The sequence below is a fragment of the Fistularia commersonii genome, chromosome 23, assembly GCF_037954325.1.
Source record: "Fistularia commersonii isolate RoL2024-O1a breed Wild chromosome 23, RoL_Fcom_v1.0, whole genome shotgun sequence".
Taxonomy (NCBI): Eukaryota; Metazoa; Chordata; class Actinopteri; order Syngnathiformes; family Fistulariidae; genus Fistularia; species Fistularia commersonii.
Window position 1 is genome coordinate 5,364,678 of NC_141306.1, and position 23,550 is coordinate 5,388,227.

General features: G+C 41.1%; 1 protein-coding gene across 1 annotated transcript; it reads left to right on the forward strand.

The window, feature by feature from the left end:
• The first annotated feature begins 1,173 nt into the window (after window positions 1-1,173).
• Window positions 1,174-22,433, forward strand: trpm4a (transient receptor potential cation channel, subfamily M, member 4a). The gene is made up of 28 exons (XM_086170608.1): window positions 1,174-1,242; window positions 4,314-4,375; window positions 5,084-5,261; window positions 5,550-5,730; window positions 6,221-6,390; window positions 7,106-7,283; window positions 7,635-7,699; window positions 7,956-8,189; window positions 8,597-8,699; window positions 8,891-9,009; window positions 9,733-10,035; window positions 10,124-10,225; window positions 10,929-11,057; window positions 11,195-11,324; window positions 12,413-12,558; window positions 13,178-13,290; window positions 13,931-14,035; window positions 14,115-14,161; window positions 14,242-14,474; window positions 14,565-14,680; window positions 14,767-14,899; window positions 15,851-16,025; window positions 16,249-16,414; window positions 16,563-16,744; window positions 18,685-18,817; window positions 19,223-19,295; window positions 19,675-19,768; window positions 19,975-22,433. Exons 1-28 carry the CDS (start codon window positions 1,174-1,176, stop codon window positions 19,998-20,000), a joined length of 3,765 nt encoding a protein of 1,254 aa, XP_086026734.1. The 3' UTR covers window positions 20,001-22,433.
• Window positions 22,434-23,550: the final 1,117 nt, after the last annotated feature.

Consider the following 23,550-nt stretch of genomic DNA (forward strand, 5'->3'; position numbering starts at 1 on the left):
CATGAAAATCACAACATGACCCATAAACGCCCTCTCCTCTGCGTACAGTGGTCATAGCGACCTTATGCTAATACTGGCACCCTGCTACTTAGGCAGAAAACAGGATTTTGCATGTGTGCAATATTAGGTTATATATTGTATAGTATTAAGATACGCTTGTTCAATATTTAGGTTTTAAGCAAAACTTGTTTGGGTCCATATGAAAAGGTTCATTTTTATATCTGGAGGAAGATTTTTTTCAATAAATATCAATGTTGGCCCGCAACTTTGTCCCAGTTTTGAATTTTGGCCCACTGTTTATTTGAGTTTGCCACCCATGCCTTAAAAGATGCTGGACGTTTGGGCATCCAACTAGGGGTTGAAATAAATTTGAAATTTTCACAAAATTTGACACAACCACAATTATCCTACTGTTATTTATTATTGTTATGTTTTGCTTGAAACTCTGGCACAGCAATTTCCTTCGGAATAAATAAAGTTGTTCTTATTCTTATTCTCTTATTCTTAATGTGAAATGGACATGCCAGATGCTAAACGCATGCTATGTGTAGGCGATACAGGAACACGTTCTCATCCCGATGTGTCCACAGCCTCACCGATGGAGGATTTTCCTTTAACGTACCAACACCTTAGAAGCCCTTTTTCTACATTTTTCAACAACCCTGGCCCTGGAGAAGCTGGGAATCGAACCAAAAATGATTGATTCCAAGAACCATCGCTTTACCCCAACCCTCCGCCAAGCCATGTAACTCTATTTATTATCAGTTTTCCACACATGGAATTTCTCCTCAAACTGATATCAACGCACATTGACTGTTAACATTTTTTCTTCCCTATAAAACCATATATGACACCTTCCCTCGAAAAGGTGGCTGGTAGATGACGTCTCCCTCACCTGCTTGTTTCTGTCGCCCCCTAGCGACGAAACAAAGAACTACAACACAGAACTCAGTTGAACGCTTGTTATGAATCGAATCCAAACTTCCTTCGAGTTGGAGTGGTTAACTATCTCACAATGTAAACACTACAGTTACAAGAGCGAGAAACTTGGCGTGGAATGCAATGATATCACCAAGGGAGGGACGGCTCCCTCCCGTGGGGAGAGTGGGCGGGGACACAGGATGCACAGCTGATCCGGCGCTCGGAGACCAGACGGCGCGGTTGCGTTGCAGGATGAAGGAGCTCGAGAGAGACACCGAAGGGGGAGGCGGGAGGGGACAGAGTAAGAAAGAGAAGGATCAGGTATGTGTGTGTGTGTGTGTGTTTGCTGCTATGCTTCAGTAGGTCTGTCTCAGTCAGGTGATTTTGTTTTTCCTGTCCGTTGGACTGAGTGAAACTTTCCCTAGTGTCTTCTACATGCATAGAGCTGCACTACGTCCATGCATTGTGGATTTTATTGGAATTTCCTGGAGAAGAAGTAAAAACAGATAAGATAAGTTCAAGGACTCCCGGTGTCCCAATGTGGGCCACACTTTAATTTAAACAATTGTTATGTATTGAATTAAAAAGAAAAAAAAACAACTATCGATACCTATTTTGATTATTTCCCAAGAAAATTGTCAACAGTGCATGCTCATGAAATTCCTACAGGATCAGCAAACTGTGACATTTGCAAGCAAGAAAGAAAAGTATAGCTATAAATAAAAACAACATGAGTTCTTAGACATTATATATATGTTGCTAAAGATAAAAACATCATAATAGTAAAGATAAAAATGATCATATTATTTCACATTGGCTCTGGCAGGGCAGCATTTTATGCAAATAGAACTCAGAGGCACCACTTGGGAAAGAGGTGAGAAGTTCTAACCGTCCGGTTATTGTTGAGCTATGGATTAAGCAAACATGTTTTGGTAAGACACCGCAGAAGTATCCACAATGTGTGCACAATGTGCAACATGTGATATCACAATCAGACACTGTTAAACCGAGCAATGACAGGCGATAGCTAGATCTCATTAAGGAAACATATGTAAGAGATATTTATTCCGTTAATCGCTGATAAATGTGAGGAATGAATGCGTCCATTTTACTTGCCTAGAGCAAAACCATGCATATGTGTGTGTGCGTACGTGCGTGTGTGTGTGTGTGTTTACCGGTATGTACTGTAATCCCTCCTGCACTCCTTTTACCTTCCCATGTGTTCACAATAACAATGGGAGCTGGGCGTCTTCAAGTTTTATCCCTCATTAAACTGTCCCATACACAACTTCATTAGTGTTGCTTGCCTTGTTTGCTCTGCCACGTCAAAACAGTTGTTTCACATGAAACTTCCTCTGGATGATAAGTTGAATCGAAGAAATCCTAGGCAGGAGGGAATAACCTTCTCGTCACCTCTTGGTCTGTCAGGGAAAGCAGCTGGGGACGGACAGGAATCATGTAATGGTCAATTCAATGCAAGAAAACAGGGAAGCTCCTTTATTCTGACTGCTATATTGATGTGGATGTCTGTAAACAAATACCAGGCATTTTTGGATTGTAATTCAGGTAAGGCATAAATGGGGCTTGTTATTTTTTTTAACTGAATTACTAATGACATTGTTTGTTTTTTTTAAATTCTCTGCAAGAAAATTAGTAAAAAAAAGCCAGATATTATCCAAAAATTGACATTTAACCATTCCAAAATCCTTCAAGTCAACATGAAATGGTCTGAAAACGAGCTTGAATCTGTGTAAAAGGTGATTAGAAAATTAATCGTTCCAAGGATTCCCCAGTACACCTGTTAATTCTTCATAGACGGCTAAACACAAGCACAAAACGAACCATCTGAGACCTTTGAAAGCGTCAAACCATCAACCAAAATCTGTCTGAAAATCATTTGTGAAAAGTTATTGAACACTTCCTTGACTTTGCTATTGTTTCAGTGCGGGAATTATTTGTTTTGTAGTTTCGTTTTCAGGTATTACAAATGCGAGCGGATAAGCTGAAAGTGCCGCCACCGATCGTAATACACAGAATGACCACGGGAAGTGGGAAACTCCTAAAGTCGCAGGGATATAAAATTCTCCCCTCAAATGGAGTGAAACACAGGGATGAAATGTGATCTTGGCGTTTTGAATCAAAAGTCTGAATGGCGTAAACAGGTCAAACAAGTCCCAGTCGATCAGTAGCTGATCATCCATTCAAAACGTGGAAGATCTCGTGCAGGGAAAGTGTGGGAAGTTTTCAGATGTCACATAATCCACGGGGGATTGAGCAACACAGATTGTTTTTTCCTTTTATTGTCAACTCAGATCAGAAAGTGCCATAACTTTGAAGGCGGCGGTCCTGCCTCGACCTGAATCCGTCTTTGCTCATTCCTGGCATTTTTTGTCCCGGCTTCCATATCCTACCTGCCGCTCGTGGGCATTCCTCATCCCTAGGAAGAAAAAACAAGCAAACCTGGATGGTTTCACTGGTTCCCGGAAACTCCAATTTGGCAGCTCTCATGCATTTTTAAGCAATTTCCTTAGTACCTTGGTGAGTACAAGGTATTTTAATCTATTTTGGATGCCATTTCATCAAAGTCTTCCTGTTTTTCTTTCCTCAGAATCAGATTCAGAAATATTTTATTGATCCCAGAGGAAATTGAGTGGTCTCAGATACTCCAGAAAAAAAAAATGAAATAGATAGGAAGGGAGAGATTAACAGGAATGAATAAATAAAGATAATAAGCTATAAGTGGTGTCAAAGTGTAAGATAAGTTACAAACAAAAAGAACCAGACGGATAGTGAAATGAGTAGAAAACACTGGATACTAAAAAGCACATCATCATTAATGAGACAAGACTGCGTTGGTTTTTGTTTGGAGACTGGATCAGTGTAGGGCATCTGGGAGGCCGAACCTCTGCTGCCGGGTAAACAAACAACATCCTTGACAGAACAAGGAGAAACAGATGGCTTCTTTTTTCTAGGCTCTCCTTCTTCTTCTTCTTTTCCTTTCTGCTACTCCCTTCAGCTGCTATGTAACAAGTGCTGTCCCTCTGGATTCCCAATCCTATCTATTCTCCTTACACTACAGATCACAACATCATCTGCAAACATCATAATCCATATTATATAATGCGGTCTGATTCACTGTTCTAACAGAACATCAACTTTATTTCTTATCCAGGTAGTGTTTGGAAACATTTGATGAGTTGCGTTCAACCACTGGCCAGTTTTTGTTCATTCACGTGAATGTTGGGTGGTTAAAGTTAAAACCTTTCGTTGTTCTCCTTCTGTGCAGTGAACACAGCGTTCCAACATGTATGTTGTCGTTGAATAGAATTGGGCCACCTCTCAGCAATGGCCTGTGAGTTTCTGTAACTGACAGACGGTTTTGTTGCTCACAGAAATGGATCCCCAAAATCATCAAGAAGCGAGTCTGCAGCACTTTCGTCGAAGACTATTCCAGGTAACGGTCCCGTCTCAGCCTGAAACTCAAATACAACTTCACTGAAATTGGATAGCACTTCTGCATACAGCAAGAAAGTCCCTGGTTCGATTCTGACTGGGGGCTTTCTATTCATGTTCTCTCAGTGTCTGCATGGGTTTCCTCTGCATTCTCCATTTGCAAAATATTCACTAGGTTCATTGAAGACCCTAAATTCTCCAGACATGTGAATGAGAGGGTGAGCGGTTGCATGTCTCTACCTGTGGCCCCTCCAGGGTGAACCCTGCCTCTCGCCCATAACACCTGGCAGAGGCTCAATAATAGTATCAATAATGAAGTGAGACTGATGTGACTTTTCAATGAACAGTTCATTTTTTTTTCAAGTAATTCATTGCAATTTTTTGGTGATTTTTTTTTTTCTTGTGGAACATTATTATTTACTTGTGTAACTGTAACTTCATTTTTTGAGTAATTCTGGACTGCTATTTCTGTTTCAGATCTTTGTCCTTTTCAAAATGTGGGTTTTGTTTTTTCCAGATCCTAAATATCTAAAGAAACGGTATTTAACTCGAACTCAAAAAAGAACAGCAACCGATCCAGGGATCTTTGGCTGTCTTAATAGTGGTTCATAATGCATCTAATTATGAAACTGCAATTTGACGCCCTATAAAAGAATGTGTGTATTAATCGGAGACTGGTGTGTGTCTCGGCTTGTGTGTTACGTGTCAGCAACGGAGCGTTGTGTCAGTGTGGGGGTCCGCGGGAGACCCACGACTCCCAGGCAACCGGAGACTACTTCGGTGCCGCCATCGTCACCCAGTGGGACAGCAGGCAGCACTCGTCCGAGAGTCCCACAGACGCTTACGGAGAGCTGGAGTTCACCGGTGTCGGACGCAGACACAGCAATGTAAGCCACGAGAGGATACTTTCATCCATGTACACACATACACACACATGCATTCAATCATTTGAGATTCTAATCCCTTCAGGAAAGTACTTTTTTGAGACTGCCAAATGATAGTTGTGCCAGATTTGAGGCCATATCTTGAAGATTTTTCAGTCATTTCCTTCTAATTCTAGGTGTTAAGACCTTATGCAGTCACGCTTTCAGCAACAAAGTACCGGTAATTGTTTTGACGATTAAAATATGATTATCCCGTTTGAAACAATGATTGCTTGTCTCGTTCCCGTCCAGTTCCTGAGGCTGTCATCTGACACGTCACCTCAGATTATCTACACCTTAATGACGGTGCACTGGGGTCTGCCTGCCCCAAACCTGGTGGTGTCGGTGGTGGGGGGCGAAGGGGACAAGAGGATAAAAACGTGGGTCAGGGATGTGCTGAGGAACGGCCTGGTCAAAGCAGCACAGAGCACAGGTGAGGCCGTGGAATGATATTAAACCCTAAACTCTGGTGGTCCATTTCCATGTGCTCCTGCATCGTTTTGGAAAAAAGTGTCGGTATTCATTCATCAGAAACATTTTGTAAGGATTCCAAAAATTGTTTCCAGCTAACATGATTTCCAATATCAAGACTAGGGTGGGGTAAACTCCATATCTCAGCTGGGACTTCGGGCCCCTCAGCTTTGGGCCCCTGTGACCCCGTAAAGCAGGATGCGTAGCAAAGAGAGTGAACGACATTTCATATCATTATGGAGATGTTTTTTTTTTTTTTTGTCTGATGTCCTCTTGCTTTGCTATTTTTCGCATTTAATCATGTGGGAAAAATTGCTCTGCTTTTTTTTTTTACTCTGCAAATTTACAAATTAATTATTCTGATAAATGATAGAAAAAAAACACGCCGCATCAGGTCCCGCGTTGATTCCTAACTAATTTCTTGTGGTGTGTCTCATTATGCAAATGACCAGGAGCCTGGATCCTGACGGGGGGGCTGAGGGAGGGCGTGTCCCGCTGTGTGGGCGAGGCAGTGAGGGATCACAGGGCTGCGGCTACGTCAGTATGCAGCAAGAAGGTTATCGCCGTGGGTCTGGCCCCCTGGGGCCTCGTGCACAACAGGTTGCAGCTTGTTAACCCACAGGTAAATCACCCCAGATATCTTAAGTACAGCCTGCACTGTCTTTACTGAACCATGCACTAAAACTTGTCAAGTTCAGAGTTCAGTTCAGGTTTATTGCAAGCCTTCTTTCTTTTACAGCAACAAGCTCAAACAACCCTTTTGATAAGGATGTTAATAACTTTCCTTTCATCAGATTTTTTTTTATTTTATTCTTATCCCTGAAACTACCTGTATATTTCGTTTGCCGCTCTACCTGATTATTTGATTTAATTATTTGGTCTCTCATCTGTCACATAATAATTTAAAATGCTCAGTAGGATATACTATCTCAGCCCATGGATGTTTTTATTATACTAAAGGATCTGACAGAGTTGTATTATGTAGCGATTAGTAATGATACGTATTTACCTCGAACCACGAAATGTGAACTAAGAGGGATTTGTATGTCTAAAAAAACAGGGCGACATACAAAATACAAACATACAAAATAAAGATGCATATCAATTTAAGGGTGTCAATCTATGGAATAATTTAGAAATAAAAATGGAAACATGTAACACACTAAATGTATTCAAAAACTGAACACAAAAAATGACAACAAAAATTTTACACGCCATTTATTCTTTTCTTAATTTCTAAAATTAGTTGTAAGAAGGGCAGATAAAAAAAAAGCTTCATTTGTGTATATTGTTTTTTATTTATGTTTATTTTTACCTTCTTCTGGTTGTGTCTGAAGGGGAGCTTCCCTGCTCGCTACTACGTCCAGAACTCGTCCCAAGACTCCTGCTGCCTGGAGAACAACTGTCAGGCTTTTCTCCTGGTCGACGACGGGAGTATCGGCCGCCGGGGGGCTGATACGGCGTTCCGTGCCAACCTGGAAGATTACATCTCCCATCAGCGCACTGGCATTTGGGGTGAGACGGAGGGCATCACAACAAACAAAAGATGAATGATAATTAGTTTTCAGAAACAACATTACAGGGGTAGAGGTCAGAATCTCAACATCCCCTCCAAGGTGGACCGGAAGGCTTTCTCTATTTTTATGTTTTGAAGTTGATTTTTCAATTAAAAAGATAAAAATAGAAGCATATAGAATAGCAATTTAAAGAATGCGTTTTTCCACATGAGACACGCGTCATATAGAATATCTTCAGTCTATATGGAAGCAAAACGATCAAATTGCGATTGCAGATTAGTGTTGTATTTTTGTATTGATTTTGCATTTGTTTTCTTTTGCCTACTGTTTTTTTTTTCCGGTCCGACAGGAAGCGGCAGTATTGAAATCCCAGTGCTGTGTCTGCTCATCTCAGGAGACGCGGCTATGCTTGAGGTTTTGCACACACTCTTTATGCACACACTTTTTTTTCCCCTTTTTTTTTTTTTTTTTTTAAATAATCTGAATATTTACCCTGCATTGTACTGGTTGTTGTCAGCTTTTTATCCAGGCTTTTTAAAACAAAGAATTCAACAATGCCATACTGCAAAGCTAAAATTAGTTTCACCTTCTCAGGACAATCCACAATGCAGCTAAGATACAAGAGGAATATTCTCTCCTGTCATTTTCTTTTTGCATTTACTGTCCTCAGAGACTAGATGCGTCGCTGAAAAAATCAATACCCTGGCTGGTTCTCGCTGGAACCGGTCCAGCTGCAGACCTTATCACCGAGCTGATGGGTAACTGGTCTCCCATCTGCCCGACCTCTCCCTCCGCCGAGGGGGAGGCCGCTGACAGTCTCAGCATCGAGGTCCGGGACAAGGTCCGAGAGATGGTCTGGAGACACTTTCCGAACGAAGGGGAGCTGGACAGACTGACGGACAGCGTGAGTCACACGTTCCAAGTCTGGACACGCATGTTTGCATCGCTATTGTCTTTATCTAGAGCAGGTCAAGACAATACAATTAGATGATTGACAGAAACACAACATTCCCCCATGAGTGGGCATTCAGCGAGGAAACACTGCCTTTTTCTCCCAGGCAGAAACCGCTGGCAGATTCCAGCTCAGTGCTGGCGGATTTCTCCCTCGATCAGTCGGGGTTGAAAGAGTGAGAGTGAAAGAGGACAGAGAGCTAGAAAGCAAGAGTGTGATAGATGGGTGGGGTATTTAAAAGTCCAAAAGTTGTAGAAGGGAAGAAAAGAGAACTCTTAAATATACAAATAAACATATACTTCAACCTAATTTTCATTGTGTGTGTGTGTGTGTGTGTGTGTGTGTGTGTGTGTGTTCAGACTTTGAGTATTTACCAAAACAGGGAACTCATCACTGTTTTCAAGAAGGAGCAGGAGGGTCATGATGATTTTGACACCGTTCTCCTCAAAGCCCTGGTTCGAGGTAATTTTACACACACACACACTCACACACATATATGTACAAATATTTAGCGATCTATCTATCTGTATATATTAATCAATCTAATTGTATATATTAATCTATGAAGTATATGTCATGAGCGCAACGTCACAGAAAGAGCCGCCACAAAGCGTTTTAAAGTGACTGCAATCACTTTTCCTCATCGTTGCAAGCCAGCAAACGCGTGTCCAGCGAGGCCAGTGAATGCACGGAGGAGCTGAAACTGGCCGTGGCCTGGGACCGGGTGGACATCGCCAAGACCGAGCTGTTCAACGGAGACATTCAGTGGAAGGTCAGCGGCGGGTCGAGCTTTGCAGCGCCACGCGTTGGAGGGCATCTGATCAAAAACTTTTCATAGCTTTCCGATTATTGCTTGTCCTGGCCTGTCGTCTGGGAGACAAGGAAGTCTCATATCAACTTAAATCAGTACCCTTTGCTTTGTTTAGCATTTCAAGGGCCCACACACGTCAACGTTACATTCAGTGATTAATGCAGTTTAAGAACAATCCAGAAAGAAGTAGGTTTTGCACGACAGGATTTTCATTCTGCGAACTGAGTTTCATATAAACTTGCATGCAGGGCTTTGTCTTTCACATGAGAAAGTGTGGCCCATATGGAGGCGAGAACATGTTTTTCTCATTGTTTTTAATAATACTTGACTTTTTTTGTGCATTATTTCCAGCATTATTTTTCCCCAATTTATTTTTTTCACCTTATATTTGATTGTTTGAGCTAAGAAACAGGCTGCATCGTGGGTATGTCCAACATTAGATAATCTGGCGAGAGATCTGCTGACTGTCAGCGACAGCAGATCAATCCAACAACACGAACGCTTTCAAGAAATGGTTACATTTGCCTTCATTACACAAAAGATAAGATTTACATTGGCTGAGATAAGAGTTTAAATTTGTTTTGTTCTGTTTTTATCTGAATACATCATCAGTAAACTTCAACTCCTGTCTGAGACCAGGCGGGCCATTTGCCTCTTCCTCAGACCTCTTGATTTTATTTTCAGTATGAAGACCTGGAAGACTCCATGACGGATGCTCTGATCAACGATAAGCCCCAATTTGTGCGTCTCTTCTGCGAGAACGGACTGAACATCCTGAACTACCTGACCAACCGGCGCTTGGAGAGCCTGTACCGCTCTCTGCCGGAGAGCTCGCTGGCCTGTGTGCTGCTGCAGAGGCATCTGAGCGAGCGTCAGGCAATAGTCGGATCTGTGACCAACGTGGAAGGGAACGTGATGATGCCGCTTAATAGTGCCCAGGCTGAGCTGTCGGGTCCATCGTCCGCAATGGAGCTCTGCCTGTTCGAGGTCAGGCGGGGGGGATGAGGCTCCTCGCTCGCTGGCGCCCCCTTCTCCGTGAGTCGTCACACGTTTTCTCCATTTGCTTGTAATGCAGGTCTCCAAGTTACTGTGGGACCTGCTTGGAGACATCTGCCAGCCCTTCTACTATGGACCTCTGGCCCTTGACACCAACACCAGCTCCAGGAAGGCCATGAAAGTCGGTGAACGGTGTTTCGAAATCTCACGTCAACATTCTGTTTTCTTTATTTTGGGCTTTAGATGGTTTATGGATCCCTTGATTGAATACCGTATTGATGATTAACTATTATACTGTCACCCTTGCTACCGTGGAATACTTCTATATTTTGTAATGTTGCTTTGCTTTTCAAACATATGGTGAATTTAAATAATGTAAAGTCAAACACTGCCAGACATGGCACATCCCTCATGCAAGACCATGCATTCAGAAGTCTGCTCTGGCAAATGTACGTAAATCTGATAATGAGAGATAAAGTGCAGTAAAGGAAGTAAATGAATAACCGTTTTTTAAGTAAAAAGCAAAAACTCCACATCTACCACAACAATGCAGGAACATCATATTTCAAAGATTGTCTTTTTGACAATTTAAAAATCTCAGGTTCTGTCAAATGATGTCAAATCAAGGATAAGTTTGGGGCGGAAAAAAACAACATTGTGAAATTACACAAAAGAAATTTCTAGGCCCAAACGAAAATGACTTGGACTTTTTCTTTATACATCTTTTATTTACTTATTTATTTTGAAGAATGCAACCTACAGAGTTTCAGAACTGCTGCGAGAGACACTGATCTTGAGTGAAAATATTGTCCGTCCCCATGCAGCGTCACAGCTGCGATCAGATCCGACCCTGTCACAGGTGATACCGTTTCTCTTTCCTCCAGCAAATCAACCGGATGTTGCAGGGCGAGTGTTTTTACCGGAACCAGCGCTGCCGCTCGTCCTGGGCGGCCCTCTTCATCTGGGCCATTCTGCAGAACCGCCGGGAAATGGCTATATATTTCTGGGAGATGGTGAGACTTGCCTGTTAACATTAGAACTAGTCTTGGTGTTCTCAGCGACTGAGAAGTCTTGGGCCATGAAGGAGCTTGTTGCGAGCTGGGACTGAGCAGCAATCTCTCTTTTCTCTGTGTTTCTGTTCCTTTGCCAGTCCGGCGAGTCGGTGCTCAGCGCTCTCGGGGGCTGCAAGCTGCTGCGCGAGCTTTCAAAGCTGGAGAGCGAAACCGAGACCAAGCTGGCTATGAAAGACCTGGCGCAGACTTTTGAGGATCTTGCGCACGGTGAGTCACATCAAGGGGGTCTCAAAGGAGAAATTATTTAAAACCAGCCAATGCGTGACCCAAAATTTAGCAAGAAATTACAAAAAAATATAAATATGTCCTTAGAGTGCAATATGACAATAGGCAAAAACCAACCCCGACATTCCTCTATATAAGGGGTTGACAACCTTTACTACTCAGTCATTTGCACCCATTTCCCCACAGTGAAGAAAACGCTGGGAGCCACACAACCCTTTTAAAATTTTAAATGAATTAACATGACCTATGACGTTTTTTTTTTTTTTGCCTTTATGCTATATGTACCGTAATTTCCGCACTATTGAGCGCACCTCAATATAAGCCGCACCGGCGAGCCGATGGCTATCTTGGTCTTCTGAGCACTAAAACCGTCAAAGTCGTCTTATTCAGTGTCGGATTTGAACGGACTCTAAATTTCCTAGTCTTTTCATCGGTCCGAAGTGACGAGGATAAATGTTTTAGCAGCGTGATATATATTAGCCGCATTATTGTTAAAGTGGAAAAAGTCGCGGCTTATCGTCCGGAAATTAAGGTAAACAAAATGTGTGTTGCATTTTTTAAACAAATGAACAACTGCAGAGATAATTTCAACAAAATATTTTCCACCCTGGAAAAAATTACTTTGGGTTGAAGGTTACTTTTAAGCAAAATACTCAATATATATTTGAGTTGTTGATTTGTGGGAAAGAAAAAAAGCCGAACTTAAAGTATCCCCCCGGATACTGTCCTCTCTCTGTGTGCTGTCATCCTTTTACTAGCCCGTGCAGAAAGAGTGACAAAAACATTTAAATGCGTTTTATTTAGATGTTCGGGATCAAACAAACTGAAATGAAATACATTTTAATTTAATACTAATTTAGTTAAAAATAATTTAATTTGAAAATAATTATTTTCAAAAGCTAAAGGGAGACGCATGCAGCTCCCAAGGCCTTGGGTCGCCAACCCCTGCCCCGGATCATCAATCTGACTGGATTGTTACTAAAACTGTTTGCCCAGAGCCTAGAAATTCAGTCAAGGAAAACCATGTGACCAGTGTGTGTGTGTGTGTGTGTTTGTGTGTGTGTGTTTAGATGTGTTTGGAGAATGTTACCAAAGCAGTGAGAGTCGCGCCTTCACTCTCCTGATCAGGAAGTCTCCGGTTTGGGGGGGAGCCACGTGCCTGCAGATGGCCACCGCTGCTGATGCTCGGCTCTTTTTCAGCCACGACGGTGTCCAGGTAAAGTCTCTGGTACTCTCCCAGAGAACACATTCCCCAAAACTAAAGAAATATATATATTTTTCCTCTTGCTCACAGATATTTAGAGATATCAACCATTGAAATATCAAATGCAATGACATTAAACTGACTCTTTCTCTCAAGAGGACAATATTAATTTTCAATAAGGTATGTTGACGTTTGTTTACCAGAGACCGCCATCCAGCCTGTAAAGACAGACGCCTGATTATCATTTTTTTGACTTATTCCCATTTTCCTCTGGGCGGCTCGGTGGTTAAACATGGCGATTTGTTTTCCAACCGGCACAGTTCAGAGGAAATGACACAGGAAACTACTGCATGTGTCAGATAAATATTACGATGGACCACAAACAAACAGTAAATATTAATAATATTTAGTAAAACACTTGCTTAGTTTGTGGTAAAGCGTAGGGGGGTTGAATGAAATCCCACTGCAGCATTGGGCCTCTATTCAATGAGTCCATGTGGATGGCGGAAGGTGGATAAAAAGCGTACGAGTTCGATGATTCATCTGTGAACTGCTCCTTCAGACAACAGTTGTCGTCATCAACTGCCGTAGATAAAAAAAAAGCTGTTGATTCGCCTCCTCCCCCCCTCAGTCCCTGCTGTCTCAGATCTGGTGGGGTGACATGGAGAGGGACACCAAGATCTGGAAGCTGGCGCTGGCGTTCTTCCTGCCCCCGCTCATCTACACGAACTTGATCAGCTTCAGGTCCGTGTTCAGGCTCTACAACACCTCCATAAGAGGGTTTCTTTTTTTAAATATATATACTGCTCAAAAAAATAAAGGGAACACTTGAACGACACAATGTAACTCCAAGTCAATCACACTTCTGTGAAATCATAGTGTCCACTCATGAAGCAACACAGATTCATTTTGACTTGTTTTAAGGACATTACATCAAAGTTGGATCAGCCTGGAGTTTGTTTTTACACTTTAATTTTGAGTGTGATTCCTAATCAGACCTCCATGGGTTGATACAATTGATTTCCATTGATCATTTTTGTGTGATTTTGTTGTCAGCACATTCAACTGTGTAAAGAGCAAAGTATTTCATAAGAATATTTCATTCTTTTAGATCTAGGATGTATTTTTTAAGTGTTCCCTTTATTTTTTTGAGCAGTGTATATATATTGCATGAAAACCTCATATTGAAAGTTTTCATGTTTTGAAATGGGCAGGTTTGATTGGAAATCAACGAAAGTGCGAACTTACCAAAAGTTTGGGGTTTAAATCGGTTCTATCAATTAGCCATTATTTGAGGAATTGAGAAATGCTTATTGATTTATATAAAAAAAATTCAAATGTGGTGGCATAAGTAACTCAGGCGTGTGTTCTGATTGTGCCGCAGGGAACAGGATGAAGATGCCACCTCTCCGGACATCCACCTCAGGCGGGACAATGACAGCCTGGATGGGAACGACACGGTCTTCTCCCTCGGCGACATCATCCAAAAGTAAAAATTCACAGTTTCAGAAATCTTGGTGGGACGCGTCACGGGTTGAACTGAATGTTTGCTGAATTCTCATTTGTAGCGAAGACGACGTTGAGGAGTTCAAGGCTCTTAAGGAAAAACTAAAAGGTGAGATTTTTTTCAGTGGTCCGATACCCAAGAATCCCGTGGTTGTCGATGTTCCCCACATGCATCTTTCTTCCCATTAGGCTCTTTGCTGTCCAACTCCAAGAGGCCCTTCATCCTATCTCGTTGGAGACAGTTCTGGTTCGCTCCCGTCACCTCCTTCCTTGGAAACGTCCTGATGTACTTCCTTTTCCTCTGCCTGTTTGCCTACATTCTGTTGGTGGATTTTAAGCCTCCGCCCCCTCATGGGCCGTCCAGTCTCGAGTTTGTGCTTTACTTCTGGGTTTTCACTTTGGTGTTAGAAGAGATTCGGCAGGTTGGTTGCATCCACACACATAAATACACACCCATTCACTATTTACAGGTGTTTTTTTTTCCTCATGAACTGACCCCTTCTTTTTTACAGACCTTCTTTGTTGGCGGTACCTTCGTGCTGCAGAGGATGAAAAACTATATCAATGACATTTGGAACAAGTGCGACCTCACCGCCATAGTGCTGTTCATTTTAGCGCTCTGCTGCAGGTGAAACGACCAGACGACTTTTTCTGATATGCAGTAACTGCACCGGAGCACCAAGTGCGACGTCCTTGCCCTGTTTGTCTCCCCAGGATGTTTAACCAGTCGTTCACTTTCGGCCGAGCCCTGATGTCCATAGATTACATGGTCTTCACACTACGTCTCATCCACATCTTTGCTATCCATAAACAGCTCGGGCCCAAGATCATCATTGTCGGCAAAATGGTGAGAGAACAAAACCTTGCTCAAAGTGGAAATCAGTGAAAATGCGATTGTTTTATGTATGTGTTTGTGTGTGTATGTTCATATATATATATATGTATTAAACAATCACATGCATATTCACTGATTTCTACTTTGTGCGAGGGCTTATAAAAATAATAGGGAGCACCAAAATAACACATCCTAGATCTGAATGAATGAAAAATTCTTATTAAATACTTTATTCTTTACAGAGGTGAATGTGCTGACAACAAAATCACTCAAGATTATCAATGGAATTCAAATTTATTAACCCATGGAGGTCTTGATTTGGAGTCACGCACAACATTAAAGTAAAAAAACACACTACAGGCTGATCCTACTTTGATGTATGTCCTTAAAACAAGTCAAAATGGTATATGAATGTGTATATATATATATAGATAGATAGATCAACAGACATGTGTGTGTGTGTATGTATATGTATATATATATATATATATATATATATATGCATGTATAATGTGTGTGTGTGTGTATACATGTTGATAAAAACTCAGATTTACAGGATACCTGCTTTATAAATTGCCAATATTGAGTTTGTGCTTGAACTATTCTCGCTATCTAAAGGCTTCTTCTGTACAAATCTCTCTGTTGGCTTGGATTCCTTTCTCTTTGTTTACTTTCTGTTTTTGTCTGTGTGTGTATAGCAAAAGAAGAACTTTATAAAATTCACTGATTTTATTTTATTTTTCAACAAGAATTCACCATGACCTGGCTGACCGAGAACCTCCTCAGATGTTTTTACATCAGCTCCATTAAAAAAATGCCATGCCAGAACAGGCCATGTCACAAAACAGTTAGACGAATATCTTGAAATGCTCTAACAGTCATCAAGGAACGACCTGGGAAACCAGGTTACCCAAATCTAGCGAGAAACCTTACTGACCTCCGTTCTGTCTTTGCTTGCTCCAGATGAAGGACGTTTTCTTCTTCCTCTTCTTTCTGGCTGTCTGGCTCATGGCCTACGGAGTGGCCAATCAGGCACTGCTCTACTCTTACGATCCCCGTCCCAACTGGATATTTCGCCGTGTGTTCTACAGACCCTACCTTCACATTTTTGGACAGATCCCCATCAACGAGATGGACGGTGAGTGCTTGAAGCTGATGATTTTACATTTTTGGAAGTAATGAAGAGCGAAGATGACAGTGTGGGGAAAATATATTCACCCTCCGAAATGGTATCAGACAAAACAAGGATCCCGATTGAGCGAAACCCCTTCACGTGAAGCTTATTGATCGTCGCCGCGGGGCTGAGACGGCCTGTGAGTGCTTCTTTTTCTCTGATTTCACCCCTCCTGTCCACTGCGTAGCTGACAAACTGGAGAAGAGCCCCTGCACCACCAACACCACGCTCATCGAGGCAGGTCACGAGCCCTGTATGAGAAACTACGACAATTGGCTCGTGGTTATCCTCCTAGTCATTTACCTGCTGGTCACCAACATACTGCTGGTCAACCTTCTTATCGCCATGTTCAGGTATGGAAGCGTTTGCTCCTGCAGGGGCTCCAAAGTCAGGAGTCTAAACTCTCGCGTCACAAATTTTTCATGACAGTTCGTTCATTTGTCGAGCCAGGAAATGTGCCCAACTAGCGATGACACTCCTACTTTTACTATCTGTCTACAGCTACACCTTCTCCAAAGTGCAAGAGCATAGCGATAAGCACTGGAAGTTTCAGCGCTACAACCTGATCGTGGAGTACCACTCCAGACCCTGCCTCGCCCCGCCCTTCATCATTATTTCGCATCTTAACCTGTTCATCAAGCGTTACATCCGCCAAATCCCCTCAGTCAAGAACAGGCATTTCTGTGAGTAACAAAGCATGTCGGTTTTGAGCGTAGGAGGAACGCTTTGTGAGGAAATAGATTCTCTGGCATTGTCCCATCATCAGATCAGATAATTGCCTTTGCCAAAAGGGCGTGACATCTAGTCATCTTCAAATTGAAATAAATCAAATATAGGCGTTGATGTTAGATCAGGGGTGGGCAATTATTTGGACTGGCGGGCCACATTTCTTATTTAATTTTCATGTGCGTGCTGACTAGGTATCATGTAAACTGAACCACATGAACATTTACATTTTTTGGCATTTTCTTCAACGTTAAAATCATTAATGATCACATAAATGTACCAACATTATTTTGTATGAAATCATCTATACCTGGGGTGTCAAACTCATTTTAGCTCAGGGGCAACACGGGGGAAAAAGTATTCTAAGGTGGGCCGGATCGGTAAAATCATGACCTATGAACTACTGTTACGTACCTATTGATCAATTCACTCCTCAAACCTGGTATTTTTTAGCTTTGCAAACCGGATTAAACCTGTCCACGGTCCTAATCCGGCCCACGGGCTTTTAGTTTGACACCCCTGGTCTATACAAAATTAAACCAAAGGAAAAAATAAGGAGTTACTAAATTCAGTATTGATTGAAAATATTCAGAGAAAATAGTTTGGCGGGCCAGATAAAAAAGCAAAACGGGCCGAATGTGGCCCGCGGGCTGTAAAATGCCCAGGTCTGTGTTAAATGATGCTCCTTTGTGCCCACGGCCATCAGACTGTATAACAGCGGTCTGGACAGCACACAACCCTTGTTGTTGTTGTTATTCTGTTGTCTATTTTTATCCTTCTGTTTGTTTCTTATATCTATATTCATATTTATTGTTACACTGCTGTGACAAAGGAATTTCTCCTATGGGGATCAATAAAGTATTGTCTTATCTTATCTAAGTTCATTTTAGATCAGGGGTGTCAAACTCATTTTGGTCCGGGGGCCACATACGGCCTAATTTGATGTCAAGGAGGCCGGACCAGTAAAATCTTTAACTGGAAGTAACACTAAGTTTGAATTTTTCCTTTGTTTTAGTGTAAAGGTGTAAATCTTTATATGGAATGAACTGTTCCTCTAAAAAAACATGATGAATTAATATTAAAAATAAATATTAAAAAAGAATTGATGAAATTACACCCTAAAAATATTGTTGAGTTAAAAGAGAAAATCTTGTCACTGTGGGAAAATTTGCCACTAGAATTTATTACAAAATTGATCTGTAGCATGTATAAGAGGGGGTATAATGTTCACAAGGCTATTCAGGTTATTAAATCAATCTTTCTAATTTTGCCAGTTTTTTTGCTATTGCTTTTGTGTTTTTTATAGAAATATTATAAGAAAAGATTGTTTTAACAATTTCACTGGACTTCTTTTCATCAAAAAATCATTTTGTTTCTAAATTTTGAAGCAAAAAATACATTGCAAAGTTACTTTTTAATTTTTTCTGTATCCGTTTCTTTTTTTGAACCCACTGTATAAAAGCCTCAGATGCATGTGAGAAAAAAACACGCGGGCAGAGGGCCACAAAATATTGTTTTGAGGGCCGCAATTGGCCCCCTGTTTCAGATTAACCGACTCTATTCTGCCCAACCCTTCTCTGGTCTATGAGTGCATAACAATTGACATGCAGGGATGCCCATTTCCTTGCTCTCTCTGGGGGTCTTTCCAATCAGATGCTCCTCTTGTCTGCATGTTGAAGCATCCTTGGGCAAGACAGTGTACCCCAAGAGTCGCCCGATGGCCCGGTTAGCACCTTGCAAGGCAGCTCTGCCACCATTAGTGTGTGTGTGTGTGTGTGTGTGTGAATGGTTGAATGGTATCTAATGTTTGAAAATGCACGGTATGAAAGTGGAGAGCATTCACCAGTTACAATTTTCCTGCCCTCCTGAAGTCTCATCACCGGTCGTCTCTCCTCAGTTCTGGACCTGCGAGGGCAACAGGCCAGCCGACTCATCACGTGGGAGGCCATCCAGAAAGAAAACGTCCTCTCAGCTCAGAACAAGCAGCAGAGGGAGAGCGATAGCGAGAGGCTGAAACGCACGTCTCTCAAGTAGGTCACTTCTGCTTTGACGTCATTCAACACACTTTAAAAACTCAGGTGATTACCCTGCTGGTGAGCAAGTAGACCACTAGGTGACAGTAAAGACAACACTTTCAACAAGCAGGAAGATCCTGCAAGGCCAGGGAGGATTCCAACATTTGTCGTGGATGGCCTGAAAACAAGTGTTTAATAGTCTATCAAACAAGAAACCAAATTATTTGGTTTTGCCAGAACAAATTATTAAAAAAATCTGTATTTTGTCTTTAAATCACCTGACAAACCTTTTTTTTTACAAAGAAAAAAAAACCTTTACAAAGAATCTGTTTCCATCCTGATAGAAGTGGATTGTAGTTTTCCCTTGTTACTTAGCCAATGGTCAATGTCTGTTTGTGTTGTTGCGTGTTGTTTCTGCAGGGTGGACGGCGTGCTCAAGCATATGGTGGAGATCCGCGACCATGACCGCAGACTACGGACACTGGAGTCCGAGGTTGGAAGCCCCGAAGCACATCCCATCCACTGAACTACTCGTAGATACAGATGTTATACAGAATATAGCCTCCTACCCTGAAATGTGCATGCGTTCTTATACACCTCATGAAGGCCGTGAAAATATTAATTTTCCCCTTGCTGATCTTCCTGTAGCTCCCCTGCAACAAGATGCCATCTGAGTTTAATAGGCTAGCGGTGTGCCGCATCAAAAAAAAAAAAGTCTAACCAATAATTAAAGTTGTTGGGCCCCGCCCGCTCACCTCAGGGGAATTCTCTCAGAGTGTGCTCAGGCCTTGTGTTGGCAAAAGGTGTTTACGAGCCAGAGGATATCAGATGTTGTTTTCTGTTTCAACGATCGGTCTCCCTCCCTCTCCCAGTTGGAGTACTGCTGCAGCGCCCTCTCCTGGATGGTGGCTGCTCTGTCCGAGAGTAATGTGATCACGTCCAGCCGCCCGCCTCCACTCCAAAGAGGTCAAGTCTCCCGACCCTTCTGTAGACCCTTCTTCAGCTATCAATACAGCGTAGATATTGCTAGATATAATCAGGGCTTTATCTTGTGAAATTAATTTTTGCTTGCAGATGTCCTTGTAATACAAAATGACTGTTTCAGGTGTACAAAGCTGTGTGTGTGTGTGTTCAGTTTAATTCAAGTTTTGTTTTCTGTCTTTTCCTTGTAGAACTAACTCCACTATCTCCAAGCTGATTTCCTGAGGGATTGACAAACACACACACCCTTCAAGTGTCCAAAACTTCAGCTGCAGTGTTCACACCATGGGCGCTTTAAACTTTGTTTGTTTACACTTTGCTTTATGTTTTGTTTTTGTTTTTACTCTCTCTCTCTATATATAGATATACTTCTTCAAAGTTCTTCAGACAATTGAAATACCAAAGCAGGTAAAAGTTATAGAGAATATTTTTGATGGAGCCACATGAATTTTTTTTTTTTTGGGGTTATTCAGATAATATTTTTATGTGTTTTTTTTTTTATTGTCTACCGTTACGATTGTATCTATACAACAAACTCAGGTTTCATTGAAATGCATTACTGTTTTTAAAGCACAAATGAGGCACATGAAAAAGTAACCGTGATAAATTCCGCTTTGTGTTCAGTTATTCTTTTACACTGTATTTTACATATGATGTGAAAATAATGCTCTCCCAGTCACATTGCTTCGCAGCTTTACCTGAATCACGGTTCATTCCAAACATTTAAAATGTCTGGTTTTATTAAAACTATTTAATTACTGATTGATCACAGATTTATTGTTTTGACTGATTGATTTATTGTTCAAGGTGCTAAAAAAAAACAAGAGCTCACCCAAGATCAATGAGGAATTATCCCATTAGGTTGTTTTTTTTTTAATATAAGTTCTGAATTAATTTTCTTTATTTGCTGAAACTGTATTGAATTATATTTTCTCAATTCCTTTTTTTTCCCCATCTTTTTGGAAATCCCCAAATTTGATTTTTTTCAAGTGTCGTGATTTTAACCATACAGAGGAGAATTTACAGAATTTAAAACGGATTCCTCAGACGCACACATGCACACTTACACCGGTTCCTTTCAGTAACTGAATCGCAGAGAGTTATTGCTCACTTTAGCCAGTCCATACATGGAGAGGGCCCAGGCTGGTCGCAGCAGTGGATCAGATTCAGGGAGGCAAATGAATCCTCCACGGGAATGTTCGATGTGCTTGATGAATGGGCTGATGCAGTGCTCTTGCTGTCATCTCTTCACCTCACAACACCCTCTTCGACACTTTAAATAACCCCCTTTTTTAAAAGTTATTCCTATATGTTTACAGCCAACTGATTGCAAGACACAGGGATGCAACATGTGTGATGATTCTTTTTCATCTAAAGATGGTTTGATTCTGACAAACTGCCATCAAACTTCAATGAGGTTAAATATATATGAATGAAATATGGTGAAAATAGAGAGGGAACATGAGGACATGTTTGGAGTCGTCACACACCAGGCTATGCTGAAAATCCATGTATTAAGAGTATGAAAACTCAAATATCAAAGTCAGTTGTGTTTTATGAAAAACAAAAGATGTCTTCGCCCTAAATTCTTTACTGCTGTGGAATACAGTCATTTATGCCTCGCCTTACAGAGGATTGGTGAAACAACCAAAACACAAAACCTTGTCTTTATGCTGCACACGTGAATCATTTTGCAGAGAACTGTTCAATTTTGACTAATATATTAAGTATTAAAGGCACAAGGCTAGGAAATTACACAACTTGGAAATTACAAAACCGTTCAAAGAAGTACCACAGACACATAAATACATAGAACAAATATATCAGTCACAGAAACGAGAGATTTTAAAAAGAATTTAGAATTTATAAGACAAAACTAATGAATGGGCATTAGAGCATCTACGTAAATGGATCCACTTGGTAAAACTTTCAAATGTAGTTTCAGTGTCACAATCTAAAAGGGCGCTAATTCCAAACATAAAACGATGCATTATTTTTTTAATTGATTGTTTTTCACATTTGGATATGTGTGAAGAAATGGAAAAAGAAAAAAAAGGGAAGCGTGGGGATGAGTTTGACCTGCATGGGAAGGAAGAGTCCCATGGTTGCAGTGGACTATCTGGGTCATGTGGGTCAATGCAGGCTGTCGCTGGTCCAAACTGAGAGCGAAGAAATGCTCCTGGCATCTCTGAGCACATCTCCACTTTCAGCCACTTTGCAGTCTTCGTCTTGATCCGATCTCCTCGACCATTCTGTCCTTTGCTCTTTCCAACTCAGCTGTTTCTCATCGCCACTCGTCTGTCACTGCGACAAACCTGTTCAAGCAAACACCTTAAACCATTAAACGGTGAATGGATATTGTGATGATGTACCTCTGCTGCTGTAAAAGGGTCACTCTCTATATTTAATGTCTGCTTCTGGGAGTTTTTGAGGGGTACCAAAGTCAGGGTTGGGTGTTTGTGTGTGTGTGTGTGTGTGCGTGCATCCACCATATGTAACACTATTCAACCGCTAGGCTTCACTTACTTAGCTGTACGTTCTTAGCTGATTCTTTTATCATCATTGTGCTTCTACTTTTATTAAATCAATGGGATTTCATCCATTCATGTCCCTTTAATGAACACAAATTAAAAAAAATGCTTTTATTTGAGTCACCCTTGTTCATCTCTTCAGTTTTAATCAAATGTTATCCCAATATGTGATGATATAATTGAATTTACAGTCACATTGTATGAACATGACTGAATGGTATTTTGGGGCCTTTGGTGTCTCAGACTTTTTATGTAATATACATTTATTTGTATTTAATTTGATGTAAAATACTGAGAAAGCTGACAATATATTTGTTTGGCTATTTTCTATTTATTGAACTGGACCGTTGGAAGTTTTGATATCTATCCTTTGGGCATTTTTAAAACGTTACCATTTGCAGTTTGCAAAGAGATTTGGCAGCTCACTGCATCCCCCAGTGGCCAGTCCTGCAAATATATGCTGATGCAGAACATGCAGATCAAGTAAAATAATCAAAACATTAATTAATCTCCTGATTTTTTTTTTATTAATTTCTGAAGTTTGATACAGCAACCAATGAATTAGTAGAAAAGAAAAAAAAATTAAGTTACATATTTATTTTTATATACACCTTTAGAATACACAGATAATTTCTCATTTTGCTTAGGAAAAAATAGTTAATATTTTTTAGACCAAATGTAGTAATTTAATCGTGAGTCTCAAATACTACAGACCTTGAAGGAATATAAAGTAAGATCTCTTGACTCCAATTTCTCATGTAAATGAGTTGATCATATATTCATTGATTTAGCATATTTATCATCCAAATGTTATAACTGGATAAGTTGTCTGTTGGAACTGAAAATGAATTGGATTTAAACCAAAGTTTGTGCCTTTTTTCTGACATTCAATTGACATATGGTGCTATTTCCAAAAGTGTCACCGACTCGGACCGGATTAGCAGGTGTGAATCCATTTTCAAGTTCAATAGCTTCGCCAAACACTGTAAGCTGTAGCCTAACTTGTGTCGTTAAAAATTAAGGTCTTACATCCTGATGCACATGAAACCCATGAGGGGAAATAAGGAAGTCAGTTTAGCTGACGTATTTAACGAGTGTGGTTAACACTGTTTTCGCTGGAGTTTGGGATCTTACTGACCTCCTTCTGCGGGGCATATGTTGGTGAGAGGTGTGTGTGTGTGTGTGTGTGTGTGTGTGTGTGTGTGTGTGTGTATCCAGTCCTTCACAGACAGAGCC

What these genes read in the sequence shown, in the direction of transcription:
- trpm4a (XM_086170608.1), top strand. Translation starts at nt 1,174, where the DNA reads ATGAAGGAGCTCGAGAGAGACACCGAAGGGGGAGGCGGGAGGGGACAG. An exon ending in TCTTAAGGAAAAACTAAAAG is followed by an intron (nt 14,162 to 14,241) that starts GTGAGATTTTTT and finishes TCTTCCCATTAG; the next exon opens with GCTCTTTGCTGTCCAACTCC. An exon ending in CCCGCCTCCACTCCAAAGAG is followed by an intron (nt 19,769 to 19,974) that starts GTCAAGTCTCCC and finishes TTTTCCTTGTAG; the next exon opens with AACTAACTCCACTATCTCCA.